General features: G+C 31.7%; 1 protein-coding gene across 1 annotated transcript; it reads right to left on the minus strand.

Moving 5' to 3' along the window:
* Positions 1 to 9,106: 9,106 nt before the first annotated feature.
* Positions 9,107 to 10,338, minus strand: LOC143070968 (chondroitin sulfate synthase 1-like). The gene is made up of 2 exons (XM_076245066.1): positions 9,508 to 10,338; positions 9,107 to 9,112 (listed from the first exon to the last, which is right to left on the minus strand). The coding sequence occupies exons 1-2, from the start codon at positions 10,336 to 10,338 to the stop codon at positions 9,107 to 9,109; spliced, it is 837 nt and encodes a 278-aa protein (XP_076101181.1).
* Positions 10,339 to 14,817: the final 4,479 nt, after the last annotated feature.

A 14,817-nucleotide genomic window follows, 5' to 3' on the forward strand; every position in this document is an offset into this window, starting at 1 on the left:
AAACATTATTTACTATGCAAAAATGGGTTTGGAAATGCACGTGTTGGGCTAATATGTGTTACATTTTGGCTAACAATATGATATGTTTGGTTCAATTTCAAGTCGACATTTGGGCTAACAATATGATATGTTTGGTTCAATTTCAAATCGACATTTGGGCTAACAATATGATATGTTTGGTTCAATTTCAAATCGACATTTAGGCTAACAATATGATATGTTTGGTTCAATTTCAAATCGACATTTGGGCTAACAATATGATATGTTTGGTTCAATTTCAAATCAACATTTGGGCTAACAATATGATATGTTTGGTTCAATTTCAAATCGACATTTGGGCTAACAATATGATATGTTTGGTTCAATTTCAAATCGACATTTGGGCTAACAATATGATTTGTTTGGTTCAATTTCAAATCGACATTTGGGCTAACAATATGATATGTCTGGTTCAATTTCAAATCGACATTTGGGCTAACAATATGATATGTTTGGTTCAATTTCAAGTCGACATTTGGGCTAGCAATATGATATGTTTGGTTCAATTTCAAATCGACATTTGTGCTAACAATATAATATGTTTGGTTCAATTTAAAGTCGACATTTGGGCTAACAATATGATATGTTTAGTTCAATTTCAAATCGACAGTTGGGCTAACAATATGATTTGTTTGGTTCAATTTCAAATCGACATTTGGGCTAACAATATGATGTCTGGTTCAATTTCAAATCGACATTTGGGCTATTAATATGATATGTTTGGTTCAATTTCAAATCGACATTTGGGCTAACAATATGATATGTTTGGTTCAATTTCAAGTCGACATTTGGGCTAACAATATGATATGTTTGGTTCAATTTCAAATCGACATTTGGGCTAACAATATGATTTGTTTGGTTCAATTTCAAATCGACATTTGGGCTAACAATATGATATGTTTGGTTCAATTTCAAGTCGACATTTGGGCTAACAATATGATATGTTTGGTTCAATTTCAAATCGACATTTGGGCTAACAATATGATATGTTTGGTTCAATTTTAAGTCGACATTTGGGCTAGCAATATGATATGTTTGGTTCAATTTCAAATCGAAATTTGGGCTAACAATATGATATGTTTGGTTCAATTTAAAGTTGACATTTGGGCTAACAATATGATATGTTTAGTTCAATTTCAAATCGATATTTGGGCTAACAATATGATTTGTTTGGTTCAATTTCAAATCGACATTTGGGCTAACAATATGATATGTTTGGTTCAATTTCAAGTCGACATTTGGGCTAACAATATGATATGTTTGGTTCAATTTCAAGTCGACATTTGGGCTAATTCTAAATCTTAGTCCTATATACAGATAAATTATAGGTATCAAATCTATATTTTCGTTTCATATAAATAATAAATGACATGTTTTTTAACATGTTTATGTTGGATGAACCTTTAAGTTTGTTAGTTAATGGCTGCTCCAGTTCGTCATACTGAGGGGGGTAAATCTGACATTATTGGTTTTATTTTTGTATATCAGTTGTTTAATTTATTAATCAATAATTCTTGAAAAGGTCTGAATATGTTTTTATGTAAGTTTTATTTGCCTTTAATATTACCATATCAAATTATTGTGTCAAGTTAGATTTGTTAACCTCCGTTAGATGTTATAAAACTTGTAATGAAGTTAATCTTTTATATCGAGATAAAGCTTGCACAAAAAAAAAACACATTTTTTAAGTTTTTTTTACCGATACATGGACGTTTTACAGTCAACATTTACACTTTTACAATGGAAGAAGCAATCTCAGGCGAGACACAGGGTTCCGTAGAATTAACTATTATACTACTTCCCATTGAGAACTAATAGAAACATCGACTGGACCAAATGGTATTGAAATATCCCCCTTATATCTGAAATATTTTACACTACATGATGTGTTCGTTATCTTATGTAATAATATGTATTTTGTTATCTTTTGTGATTTGCTTGATTTTGTTCGCCGTTCCCTTTTTTTACATCCAATTACTTTAAATAACAACTGAAACTTTAATTTGAACTTTTACTAAATGGATAGCAACAATCATCCGAAGCATATAACAACCAACATATGGAAATCGGTCATAAAAAAGAATTTTTTTCCAAAATGGCCGCGTTGCTTAACCTTATCAAGTAATGTGATAACCACAGCAAAGAGTGACAGGAACAAATCAAATACAGGAACAAATACAGTAATGTGCAAATTAAACTGGTACAATTTCAAAAGGTAACGGCGGTTAAGAGGTTAACACAAAGAATGAGTGGAAAAACATTCCCAATAAACAGGCTCACCGATCTAAGCTGTTATAATAATTCAAATTTGACAACGGTAAGGGACTGTGCAATATTTATCTGAGGGTGGGGCAGGTGCAAACATGGACGGGGCAAATACTTTTTTCATGCAATTAATGAGCGGGGCGCAAGGTTTTTTGTAACAAACATTTGGCGGGGCGCAAGGTTTTTTGTAACAAATATTTGGCGGGGCGCACACTTTTTTAAAACCCTTCGTGTGTGCATAAAAAAAAATCAGAGTATAACAGATTAAACCTATCTGAATGCAACATGTTTAAAGGTCTAAATTTTCTTATCAAAACATATATTTGTGATTTCTTTAGGAAAACTTGATAGAAAAAAAGCACAATTGAATCTAAAACAAAATAACCTAATACAGTGCTTCAATATATTTTTATATGTTTATGCTTTTAATTATCATAAATTTTAAAAAAATGAAATTTCAGAATGTATAAAATATACATGTACATTGTACGTACAAAGAATTTTGAAACTAAAATAAGAAAAATAAATGTTTAGCACTATAAAAATAAATATTTATATTGCTTATAGTACATTATTATTAAGCATTGTCTATATCACTAAAATATCTGTAAAACTATAAACAATGTTTTGTAAATTAAACATATGACATAACATATGGTAAATAAATGCTTAAACATAAAACAACTTCAATTGTATTTTAAATAAATCTTTAACATAATAAAATGAAATTCTTAAACATTAAAAGAATTACAACTTAATTTATAAAAAAGCTGAATTATGTCCCTTGGGAGTATTAATTTCAGACAAAAATCCTTGCAAACAGTAGAAAATGAAAAATTATATATGCCTGATATAATAAAAGATAGAAACTACAAAATCAAGCAATATTGAAATATTTTCTGCATGAATTGCCAAGAATGTGAACAATTCTTTACACAGGAGAATATAAATTCTATCTAAATTTGTCCTCAAGTGGGCCTATTTTTCTTAGATGGACAGTTTTAACACTGAAAATGCTTCTAGTATGACTAAATATTGCCTTATTCCATAAACAGTACAAACTTAACCAGAATATTTCCCATTTTAATAGATTATAGCTAGAGAAATACCCAAGTGATACTTTTAGGGAATTACACAGCAAAGAAGGCAAATATCTCGGTTAAAAACATTTGTCGCGACTTGGATTCTGGTTTTTCAAATTGAACTCTATATTGCGAAAGGTGAAAAGAAATACAAAAGAACTATAGTTTGGTTTATTTTATACAATAAAATTAATATTAAACTCCTAGCATAAAGTTTTATATCAGTACCCATCAATTTGACTTGTAATGATGATTCAGCACTTTTCTCAACACAGTATTGTTCTCAGTGAATATTTTTTATTCTTTGTGATAAAAATCAAATGTACTAATCAAAAGCTTCAAAATAGTATAACTGAAGTATGATGCCCACTGTCATTTTACACCAAATTTATGAAATTTTGGAAGTCTTTTCAAATAATTCTCTAGAAATTATTTCAATAGGTTTCAAAATTTATATTGTAAATATATACACTGCAGTTATTCATAGATGAATACACAAAAATATTTTGTACCCTTACATTCAATCACAGCGCTCCTAAATTGACTTCCTTCACAAAAATAAAATCTTTATAATATTGAATTATATGCATTTGAGTTGAAATATCAACTCTGATATATATTTATTATTGAATGTTGTGCATTTTAGTTAAAAAATATCATGTTTCCATATATGTGTATCATTTTTTCAAGCGGGGCAAGGACTTTTTTTTCGTTAATTGAAACGGGGCAAGAACTTTTTTTATAATAATTATTGGCGGGGCGTAAAGTTTTTTTTTAATATTTGCTGTACACCGGTCCCACCCTCAGATAAATATTGCACAGTCCATAAAGTAATAACAGCAGAGACTGTGTATTAAAAAATCCAAAATAAATAGCATTTTGATAATGATTGAAAACTAGAGGCTCTCAAGAGCCTGTGTCGCTCACCTTGGTCTATGTGCATATTAAACAATGGACACAGATAAATTCATGACAAAATTGTGTTTTGGTGATCATGATGTGTTTGTAGATCTTACATTACTGGACATTCTTCTTGCTACAATTATCTCTATCTATAATGAACTTGGCCCAGTAATTACAGTGGAAAATATATACTTAAAATTTACAAAAATTTACAAAAATTTATGAAAATTGTTAAAAAATGACTATAAAGGGCAATAACTCCTTAAGGGGTAAACTGACGATTTTGGTCATTTGACTTATTTGTAGATCTTACTTTGTTGAACATTATTGCTGTTTAGTGTTTATCTCTATCTATTATAATATTCAAGATTTTCTCTAAATGCTTTGGTTTCAGAGATATAAGCCAAAATCTACATTTCGCCCCTATGTACTATTTTTAGCCATGGCGGCCATCTTAGTTGGTTGGCAGGGTCACGCCACACATTTTTAAAACTACATACCCAAATGATGATGGTGGCCAAGTTTGGTTAAATTTTGCCTAGTAGTTTCAGAGGAGAAGATTTTTTAAAAGAAAACTAAAATTTAAGAAAAATGGTTAAAAATTGACTATAAAGGGCAATAACTCCTTAATGGGTCAACTGACAATTTTGGTCATGTTGACTTATTTGCAGATCTTACTTTGCTGAACATTATTGCTGTTTACAGTTTATCTCTATCTATAATAATAAGCAAGATAATAAGCAAAAACTGCAAAATTTCCTTAAAATTACTAATTCAGGGGCAGCAACCCAACAACAGGTTGTCCGATTTGTCTGAAAATTTCAGGGCAGATAGAACTTGACCTAATAGATTATATAATCCCATGTCAGCTTTGCTCTAAATGCATTGGTTTTAGAGTTATAAGCCAAAATCTACATTTTACCCCCATGTTCTATTTTTAGCCATGGCGGCCATCTTGGTTGGTTGGCATGGTCACGCCACACATTTTTTAAACTAGATACCCCAATGATGAGTGTGGCTAGGTTTGGATTAATTTGGCCCAGTAGTTTCAGAGGAGAAGATTTTTGTAAAAGATTACTAAGATTTACGAAAAATGGTTAAAAATTGACTATAAAGGGCAATAACTCCTAAAGGGGTCAACTGACCATTTTGGTCTTGTTGACTTATTTGTAAATCTTACTTTGCTGAACATTATTGCTGTTTACAGTTTATCTCTATCTATAATAATATTCAATATAATAACCAAAAACAGTCAAATTTCCTTAAAATTACCAATTTAGGGGCAGCAACCCAACAACGGGTTGTCCAATTCATATGAAAATTTCAGTGCAAATAGATCTTGACCTGATAAACAATTTTATTCCTGTCAGATTTGCTCTAAATGCTTTTGTTTTTGAGTTATAAGCCAAAAACTGCATTTTACCCCTATGTTCTATTTTTAGCAATGGCGGCCATCTTGGTTGGTTGGCGGGGTCAACGGACACATTTTTTTAAACTAGATACCCCAATGATGATTGTGGCCAAGTTTGGTTTAATTTGGACCAGTAGTTTCAGAGGAGAAGATTTTTGTAAAAGCTAACGACGGACGACGGACGACGGACGACGGACGACGGACGACGGACGCAAAGTGATGGGAAAAGCTCACTTGGCCCTTTGGCCAAGGTGAACTAAAAAAATTATAACAAATTTTGATAAATTTGAAGTAAATAAACTCATCATAGATACCAGGACTAAATTTAGTATATACGCCAGACGCGCGTTTCGTCTACAAAAGACTCATCAGTGACGCTCGAATCCAAAAAAATTAAAAAGGCCAAATAAAATACGAAGTTGAAGAGCATAGAAAACCAAAATTCCTAAAAGTTTTGCCAAATTTAGCTAAGGTAATCTATGCCTGAGGTAGAAAAGCCTTAGTTTTTCAAAAAATTCAAAAATTTGTAAACATTAAATTTATAAATATAACCATATCAATGACAATTCATGTCAGCACAAAAAGTATTGAACGTTGCTGCATACACTAGATTTAAAGCCTTAAATAAAGGCGACAGTAGTATACCGCTGTTCGAAATTCATAAATCGATTGAAAAAAAGTTAATCCGGGTTACAAACTAAAACTGAGGGAAACACATCAAATATAAGAGGAAAACAACGGCACAACAGAAACACTAAAATCCTACACACACAGAAACGAAATATAAGATTACAACTGCCATTTTCCTGACTTGGTACAGGACATTTTAAGATAAAATGGTTTGTTAAACCTGGTTTTGCGACTAGCTAAACCTCGCGCTTTAATGGCAAGTTAAACATAACACTAACATAACAATATTACATGACATGACAACAGTACAAATAAATGCAATTCCATTCAGGACAGAAAAATACACAAATAAACATTACAATAAAACATTTCGACATGCTAATAGTTATCAAAGGTACCATGCTTATAATTTAGTCCACCAAACTTGCGTTTAATGTACATAAGACTCACCAGTGACGTTCAGATCAAAATAGTGAAGAAAGCCAAACAAGTATTAAGTTGAAGAGCGTTGATGACCAAAAATTGTAAAAAGTTGTGCCAAATACGGCTAATATATATCTATTCCTCGGATAAGAAAATCCTTAGTATCTAGAATACTTCTTACTTTTGCAAACAGTAAATTTATAAAAATGATCATATAATTGATGTTCATGGCGACTAACCACAAAATAAAAACGAACGCGTAAAACTAAAACAAAAAACAGGATAAGACAGCACATACACAGCACAAAATAACCATGAATTGTCACAGACCAGATAACGCTTCAAAATGACGTCACAGGTAAAAAATACGTCACAAGTAAATTGTATTAAAGCTTGATAATTATATATAGTTCAAAATCAGTTTGTAATTATGGTGTTTTATGTATAATATAACAACAACAATTAATTAATTTAAAATTGTGTTAGCAATTAGATAATTGATTGTTTTATCTAGCTATGTCGGTATTTCTTCTGAATCAAACTATAAAACAAATAAATTGTATACGTTAAGATGCCTCAAACTAAAATGTCATAAATGAACTGGGTGACTAATTATCTTTACTTTTACATATGAATAGAATATAAAAAATTAGAATTACAACTACAAACGATAACACTTTTAACAATATCCAATCAGAAATATAAATATTGTAGTATTATAGTATTGCGAAATCACACTTAGCAAAACAGTCAAATTTGGGAATAGGTCACGTTCGGTACTTAAAAGACCAGACGAGGTAAATGGCAAACAACAATCCAAGACGTGGTAAAAATGTCTTTAGTTAGTTTAGACTGTGTCAATTTTGAGGAAAAGATCAAGGTATGAAGCTGTCCTTCTAGTATCAGTACTATCCTTAATTTCAAGTTCACTGGGATATATGAGATGTAAGGTATGAACCTAGCTGTCCTTTTAGTATCAGTAGTATCCTTAATTTCAAGTTCACTGGGATATATGAGATGTAAGTATTAGTTGAAATATGGGTTATTCAATGATAGGACATCATCAATATAGCTGAAAGTAAAATTAAATAACTTCGCAAGACTTGCTGACGAGAGCTGAGTTATCCTCTAAAACAGGCTCTCCGTCCGTGGATGCTTGCTTGCAAGGGATGCGGAAACAAACTATGTCTGACTTGCAAACACCTTTGAAATTGTACCAGTTCATACAGCACATAAATCATTTTATTTGAACATACATATGCAGTATTTGTGAAGATAGCTATATAACCTACGTCATTTTTGAAATTTTAGAATTGTAAAAGCGTTTTTGTATTTGGTTTCAATTGTTTTAATTGTATAAATTTCAAGTCTTTAATAAATCAATCAGAATAGATTGATATGATCCATTTTACATCATAATTAAACTATAGAAAGATTTCTGATTTCCGAAATATTTATAGATAACTACATTTAATGTTTTTTTTTTTAATATTGGTGTTGGTTTGTCAACTTTTTATGCGTTCATATAATTCACTTTTTGTGAACATGTATCGTTAATTGTAACCATCAAGTGCCCTCGTTAAAAAGATCTACACTTCTTTTATGTGTTGTGTACAAGTTGTCATTTTGTACTAATTATAATTGTACAAACAAATCGTAAAATTGTAATTTGTACAAAACGTGCTTGTACACATTACAGTTTCTACAAAATTTGACTAAAATTCACTAATAACTTGTACAATAATTTGAAGTAAGAATTTTGTTTTAATAACGCATTAATACACTATACAATTCCTATTCAATGACAACACAATAAACTCTATTTACCAAATACAAAAATACAAGATGGGGACAGGAAATATAATGGATACATGCATACCAGTTAATTCTTATAGTACACTAGAAGTTTGTCCAAATTACAATTTTGATGGAATAATAAGAAATGGCCTCTGTGATAAGTATTGACCAAAAAAAAAGAGACAATTCTGGTATTATAACAGAAATTTTTCCTAGTGACAATTCTGATAGTATAATAGAAATTTGCCCTAGTTACCATTCTGATAGAATAATATAAATATGCACTAGTGACTATTCTTATAGTATAATAAATTGGTCAGAGTGACGTTGAAACACCAAGTATACCTTCAAGGAAGCATGCGCTGTCTGGCCAATAGATTCAAGCCAAATATCTAACCAAAACAACAAAAAGGAAAAATCTTTAATAATTAAAGAATCGCTAGTAACTGAAAGAAGAAGAAGTTATCAGAGCTGGCAGTGGGGGATAGTGTCAATATACCAATTCCTCAGTATGAAAGCCCCCAAACTGATCGTTGAAACATGTAAGGGGTACTTATTAATTCTGGAGAATTAAAAAAATAGGTACCTCATTGGAACAGCTGTACGGATGTTGACATGACATTTATCTGGTACCTTAAGCTTTGATAAAAATTATCGAGAAACCACACATTATAATTGTACACATACATATACAGACTTAAAAGTTTACTCATTTCGTATCGTACTTAGTGTGTATCAATGCTTTATTTAAACAAAATCCATACTTCTAATTATTGTTAGAGAAGACCAACATGAAGCGTAATTGTAAAATTATTTAAAATAATTAACTCGCTGGAGAATACAGTTTCACTTAAACATTCCGAGAAGAACCACTGAGGGATTGATATTAAAGTAAGGAATACTTTACACCAATCAAGAAAATCATAGGCCTTGCTTACAATGTATATATATACCAACCTCAAATGCCCAGGTGCAAGATAAACCAGTAATTCTGCGTACACATCTTCCAACTTCAACATCTTCATGAGTTGTCAGCAAGTTGTCAATACAACTGTGTATATGTGGACCAACATTCCTCAAGGTAGTGTGGCTGAACAGAGTTCCAGGTCCTCCCATGCAATAGTTTTCATGTCTGTTCAAAAAAAGTTTCCCTATTTCTTCTTTTTTTCCTATACCAGCTTGACCAATGAAATGGGGAACAGAGCTGTTTACAGAGCGTAGAAATTTTTCAAGTTTGTCTCCTCTTACAAAAATATCGTCACCAGCACGCATGAACCACTCAAAGCTGTTGATATAGTTATCATGCATGTATTTCAACATCAAAAGAGACTTTCTCTGAGGTGGATATGAATCATCAGTACCGTCTAAACTAACCAGTGGAATTTGTTTTTCAGTTGTTGAACCTTCACTGGAGAAAAAGATTACTTTGCAGGTTCCACTGCAAGAATTGGTCCAAGTATTAAAGGCAGCAACAGCTCGGGTATCAAGATATTTCTTTTCTGTAATCACACCAATAAGAAGGAATTTTTTGTCATTTTTGTTGATGTTATTGTTTAAATCTAAGCCTTCAACTACAACTTGTGGTACAGCATGGTTTTTGTTAAATGTGAGATGATCAATGCCAATATTGACATGATAGTTTACATGGACTGTATGGCAACATTTACCAGCCAATGGCACACAAAGTAATATCTTATGTCTATACAAAGATGATAAAAGTATTCCAATGCATAATCCTAATACAATTTTGGCAAATGTTTTTCTTTTTAGTCTTATCTTTTTAGGCATGGTCCACTCTTCCCAAGACGATCTCTGTCAAAAAACATCTTTATTGCATTAATTACAGATGACGACACAATTTATTTGGCAATCAAATAACATTCTGATGCATCTACATTACAGAAAGATCTTGACAAATTGGCATCATGGGAAACTACGTGAACAAAGGCATTCCACCAAAGAAAAAATAGAAATATTTAAAAAAAAAATTGTTAAACGCGTCCTCTCTTTAGAACACGTAGCACGTAGTCTTGTTTTCGGTGAATTTTTCTCTCCTTCTTTGTTTTTGGTGCATATGTTTTTGTAATCTTTATCGACTTATGAAAATTAGAAACTGCAAAAGCACATAACATATATAGTATAAAAACAGGAAGCAGTTTTAACAATCAATTAAGCAAATACTAGAAAATTATAGAAGGATAAAAAGTCATATAATATAACATTCACTTTCGGCCGTTGGCCTATGTGACTATCATATCTCTAGGGTTGATAAATCATTGTATCAACCTCATCAACAGTTAGTAATTGTATATTGTTATTTGACGTGTTATTTGCTTAACAAGGACAATGTCGTTTATACATATATGCCGGGAGTTAAAATCATTCCTCAGTAAAGGACCTAAATATCGTCCCCCGTCAACTATTAACTGGAATGAGTGTCGTAATATCATCAACGACTCACTCCGCGCCTACTGTTTGAAATGGGTAAAACGGGAAAAAGCTGACAAAAAATCTTTGGACTCTTTTATTAATTCAGTAATGAAGATAGTTGATATTCGAATACAACATTTTAAAGAACATTTTACCCTCAACAAAAACTATAAAAACCCTATTTCGCGTATCAAAAATAAACTAACTGAACTAGCCAAGGAATTTGTTTTTGTCCCGGCTGATAAAGCTGCTAATAATATCATTATTGTTTGACGTAAATTTTATATAGAGGTTCTGCAAAAGGAAATCACGAATTCACCAACATTCCAACTGACTTCATTTTCAGAAAACGACATCTGTAACAAACATAAACTTTTAGCTACTTCTTTACAAGCAGAACCAAACACAATGAAAGTCCCAACTATGTACTGGCTTCCGAAGCTGCACAAAAAACCTTACAAATATAGATTTATTTCATCTTCCAGCCATTGTTCAACTACTAAATTGTCTGTTTTACTTACTAGTACACTTGGTACAATAAAAAACCTGATAATAAATTGTTCAAATAAGGCCTTTGAAAATAGTGGAATTAATTACTTTTGGAGTGTCAAAAACTCGTTGGAAGTACTTGATAAATTGCATGCATATATTGGTGATTTTGAATCTGTTCATAGTTTTGATTTTTCTACCCTATATACCACTTTGCCTCATATTCTTATTAAGAAAAAATTCACATCCCTAATTAACTGGGCATTTAAAAAGTCGGAATGCGAGTACATATGTTCAAACTCTTTTAGATCATTTTTTAGTAGCAATAAACAAAAGAACTATGTCAATTGGACATGCTTTGATACTATTTATGCACTTGAATTTTTACTTGATAACATTTTTGTTCACTTTGGAGATTCCGTATATCGTCAAGTTATTGGAATTCCAATGGGGACTAACTGTGCACCACTTATTGCAGACCTGTTTTTGTATTGTTATGAGTTACAATTTATGACTAAAATTAGCAAAGACCCATCAAAACAACATTTGATACAAAAATTTAACAATACTTTTAGATATTTGGATGATATATTGGCTCTAAATAATGACGACTTCAGTATGTATACTAAAGAAATTTATCCTGTAGAACTTACTTTAAATAAAGCTAATGATAACAATGACCACTGCCCTTTCCTCGATCTTGATATCTATATCATAAACGGGAAGCTTAATACAAAAATTTATGATAAAAGAGATGATTTTTCATTTCCTATTGTTAATTATCCATTTTTAGATGGTGACGTTCCCTTGTCACCATCTTATGGTGTTTATATATCTCAACTTGTACGATTCGCTCGTGTATGTAACAATGTATTAGATTTTAGCGAGAGAAATTTATGTATTACTGAAAAATTATTACACCAGGGTTTTCGATATCACAAACTGGTCAAAACATTTACTAAATTTTATCACCGGTATAAGGAAATAATAACAGTTGTTGGCATGACACGGGTTATGTTCTTCTCATATATTTTATGATAGTATGATACTAAACCCCTAACGGGATGGATTGTACCTGATATTCATATGATGAAGACATAATCTTTCAATCAGTTTAAATGAGGTCTGGAGCTGGCATGTCAGTTAACTGCTAGTAGTCTGTTGTTATTTATGTATTATTGTCATTTTATTTATTTTCTTTTGTTACATCTTTTGACATCAGACTCGGACTTCTCTTGAACTTAATTTTAATGTGCGTATTGTTATTCTTTTACTTTTCTACATTGGCTAGAGGTATAGGGGGAGGGTTGAGATCTCATAAACATGTTTAACCCCGCCGCAATTTTGCGCCTGTCCCAAGTCAGGAGCCTCTGGCCTTTGTTAGTCTTGTGTGATTTAAAATTTTAGTTTCTTGTGTTTAATTCGGAGTTTAGTATGACGTCCATTATCACTGTACTATTATGCATATTTTAGGGGCCAGCTGAAGGACACCTACGGGTGCGGGAATTCTCGCTACATTGAAGACCCATTGGTTGCCTTCGGCTGTTGTTTGCTCTATGGTCGGGTGGTTGTCGCTTTGACATATTCACCATTTCCTTTCTCAATTTTATGGATGTCGAGGGTTGTTTCAAGATCATAATATATAGATATAGGAAGATGTGGTGTGAGTGCCAATGAGACAACTCTCCATCCAAATAACAATTTATAAAAGTAAACCAGTATAGGTCAATGTACGGCCTTCAAAACGGGACCTTGGCTCACACCGAACAACTAGCTATAAAGGGCCCCAAAAATTACTAGTGTAAAACCATTCAAACGGGAAAACCAATGGTATAATCTATATAAAAAACAAGAAACGAAAAACACGTATAAATTACATAAAAAAACGACAACTACTGTACATCAGATTTCTGACTTAGGATAGGTGCAAACATTTGCAGCGGGATTAAACGTTTAATGGTACCAAACCTTCTCCCTTTTTCTGAAACAATAGTATAACATCACAACATAGAAAAACACACGATAAAATATCAATTGGAAGGCTTAACTCAATCAAAAAATGTAAATAAACACACTATGAACGAATAAATTTGATCTGCGATACCTGAATGCAAATTCATAGTTAATGAAATATTAGGGACAAACATTCAAAGCCAAAAAGCAAACAGACAAGTCCAAACAAAGCCATGGCAAGACACTACCGCGAAATATTTATCATCTTACTTTTGAAAAAAAAACCGGCTTTCATTATATATATAGGCAAAAGAAAAATAACTTTGTCGTTTTAGGTATACTACTTCTGACCATTAACGCAAGTATATTGGTACTTCAATAGGAGAGTATTTGTGGCGTTTATTGACTGACAAAGGGTTATAAATGCAAAACAATGTAAAACGCCCAGATTAAGAAAATTGATAGAAAAGGGCCATAGAATTAGAAATGTTTATAAAACTCAAAATGACAAAATATTATCTTATAAAATTGGCAGTAGAAAACAATCAATGTTTTAAACTTTTAGATTCTAGATAAACGTAATATAATTAAAGTTATTATAATTTACCAACTGAAAACTCATATTTCAGGATATCACTTCAGTAGTACACCTACCTTTCAATGAATTCGATTAAGTTATTAACGATCGTTAACTAGTATGATGAAACTAGGAACTTGAACCTCGTGGTTAAGATGTCCAAATACATACATACAAATTGTTTGTCCAATGAGAAGTTTGCAAATTCATGTTCAGCGATTTCTCATATTCTACTACATGTATATCAACTCTATTACAACCCCTTATTTCACTATCCATACTTAAAACAACATTTTAGTATGTATATAAACCATATATAAGGAGATGTAATGATTAATTGCATACAGGACCTATAAGGATTAAGATTTATAAATCGTAACAGGCCCAAAGCCAGGAATTTACGTGTTCGATGTTAATATGAGATTTACACGTTCAAATGTACTATTATATTATAAATTTATGTATTTCTCTGCCTTGAGGTTACTGCATTTATTTGAACTGTATTCATGGCAAGTAATATTTGTCATTTTAGCGGCTTTTTAGACATTGCCGTATTAGACGGAGGTTTGGCTAGCCATAAAAACAGGTTCAACTTACCATTTTTATTAAAATGTCCTGTTCCAAATCAGAATTATGGCAGTTGTTATCAAACATTCTTTTCTATGTATGATGGCGTTTGTTTTTGTAGCAGTACATTGTTTCTGTTGTTCCGTGGGTTAGGTTTTTTTGGGGGCGGGGATTGTTTATTTTTCCTCTTATATTTGATGTTTGTCCCTCAGTTTTGGTTTGTGACCAGCTGTCAAATCGGTTTATGACTA

The sequence above is a fragment of the Mytilus galloprovincialis genome, chromosome 4 (assembly GCF_965363235.1).
Source record: "Mytilus galloprovincialis chromosome 4, xbMytGall1.hap1.1, whole genome shotgun sequence".
Classification (NCBI taxonomy): domain Eukaryota; kingdom Metazoa; phylum Mollusca; class Bivalvia; order Mytilida; family Mytilidae; genus Mytilus; species Mytilus galloprovincialis.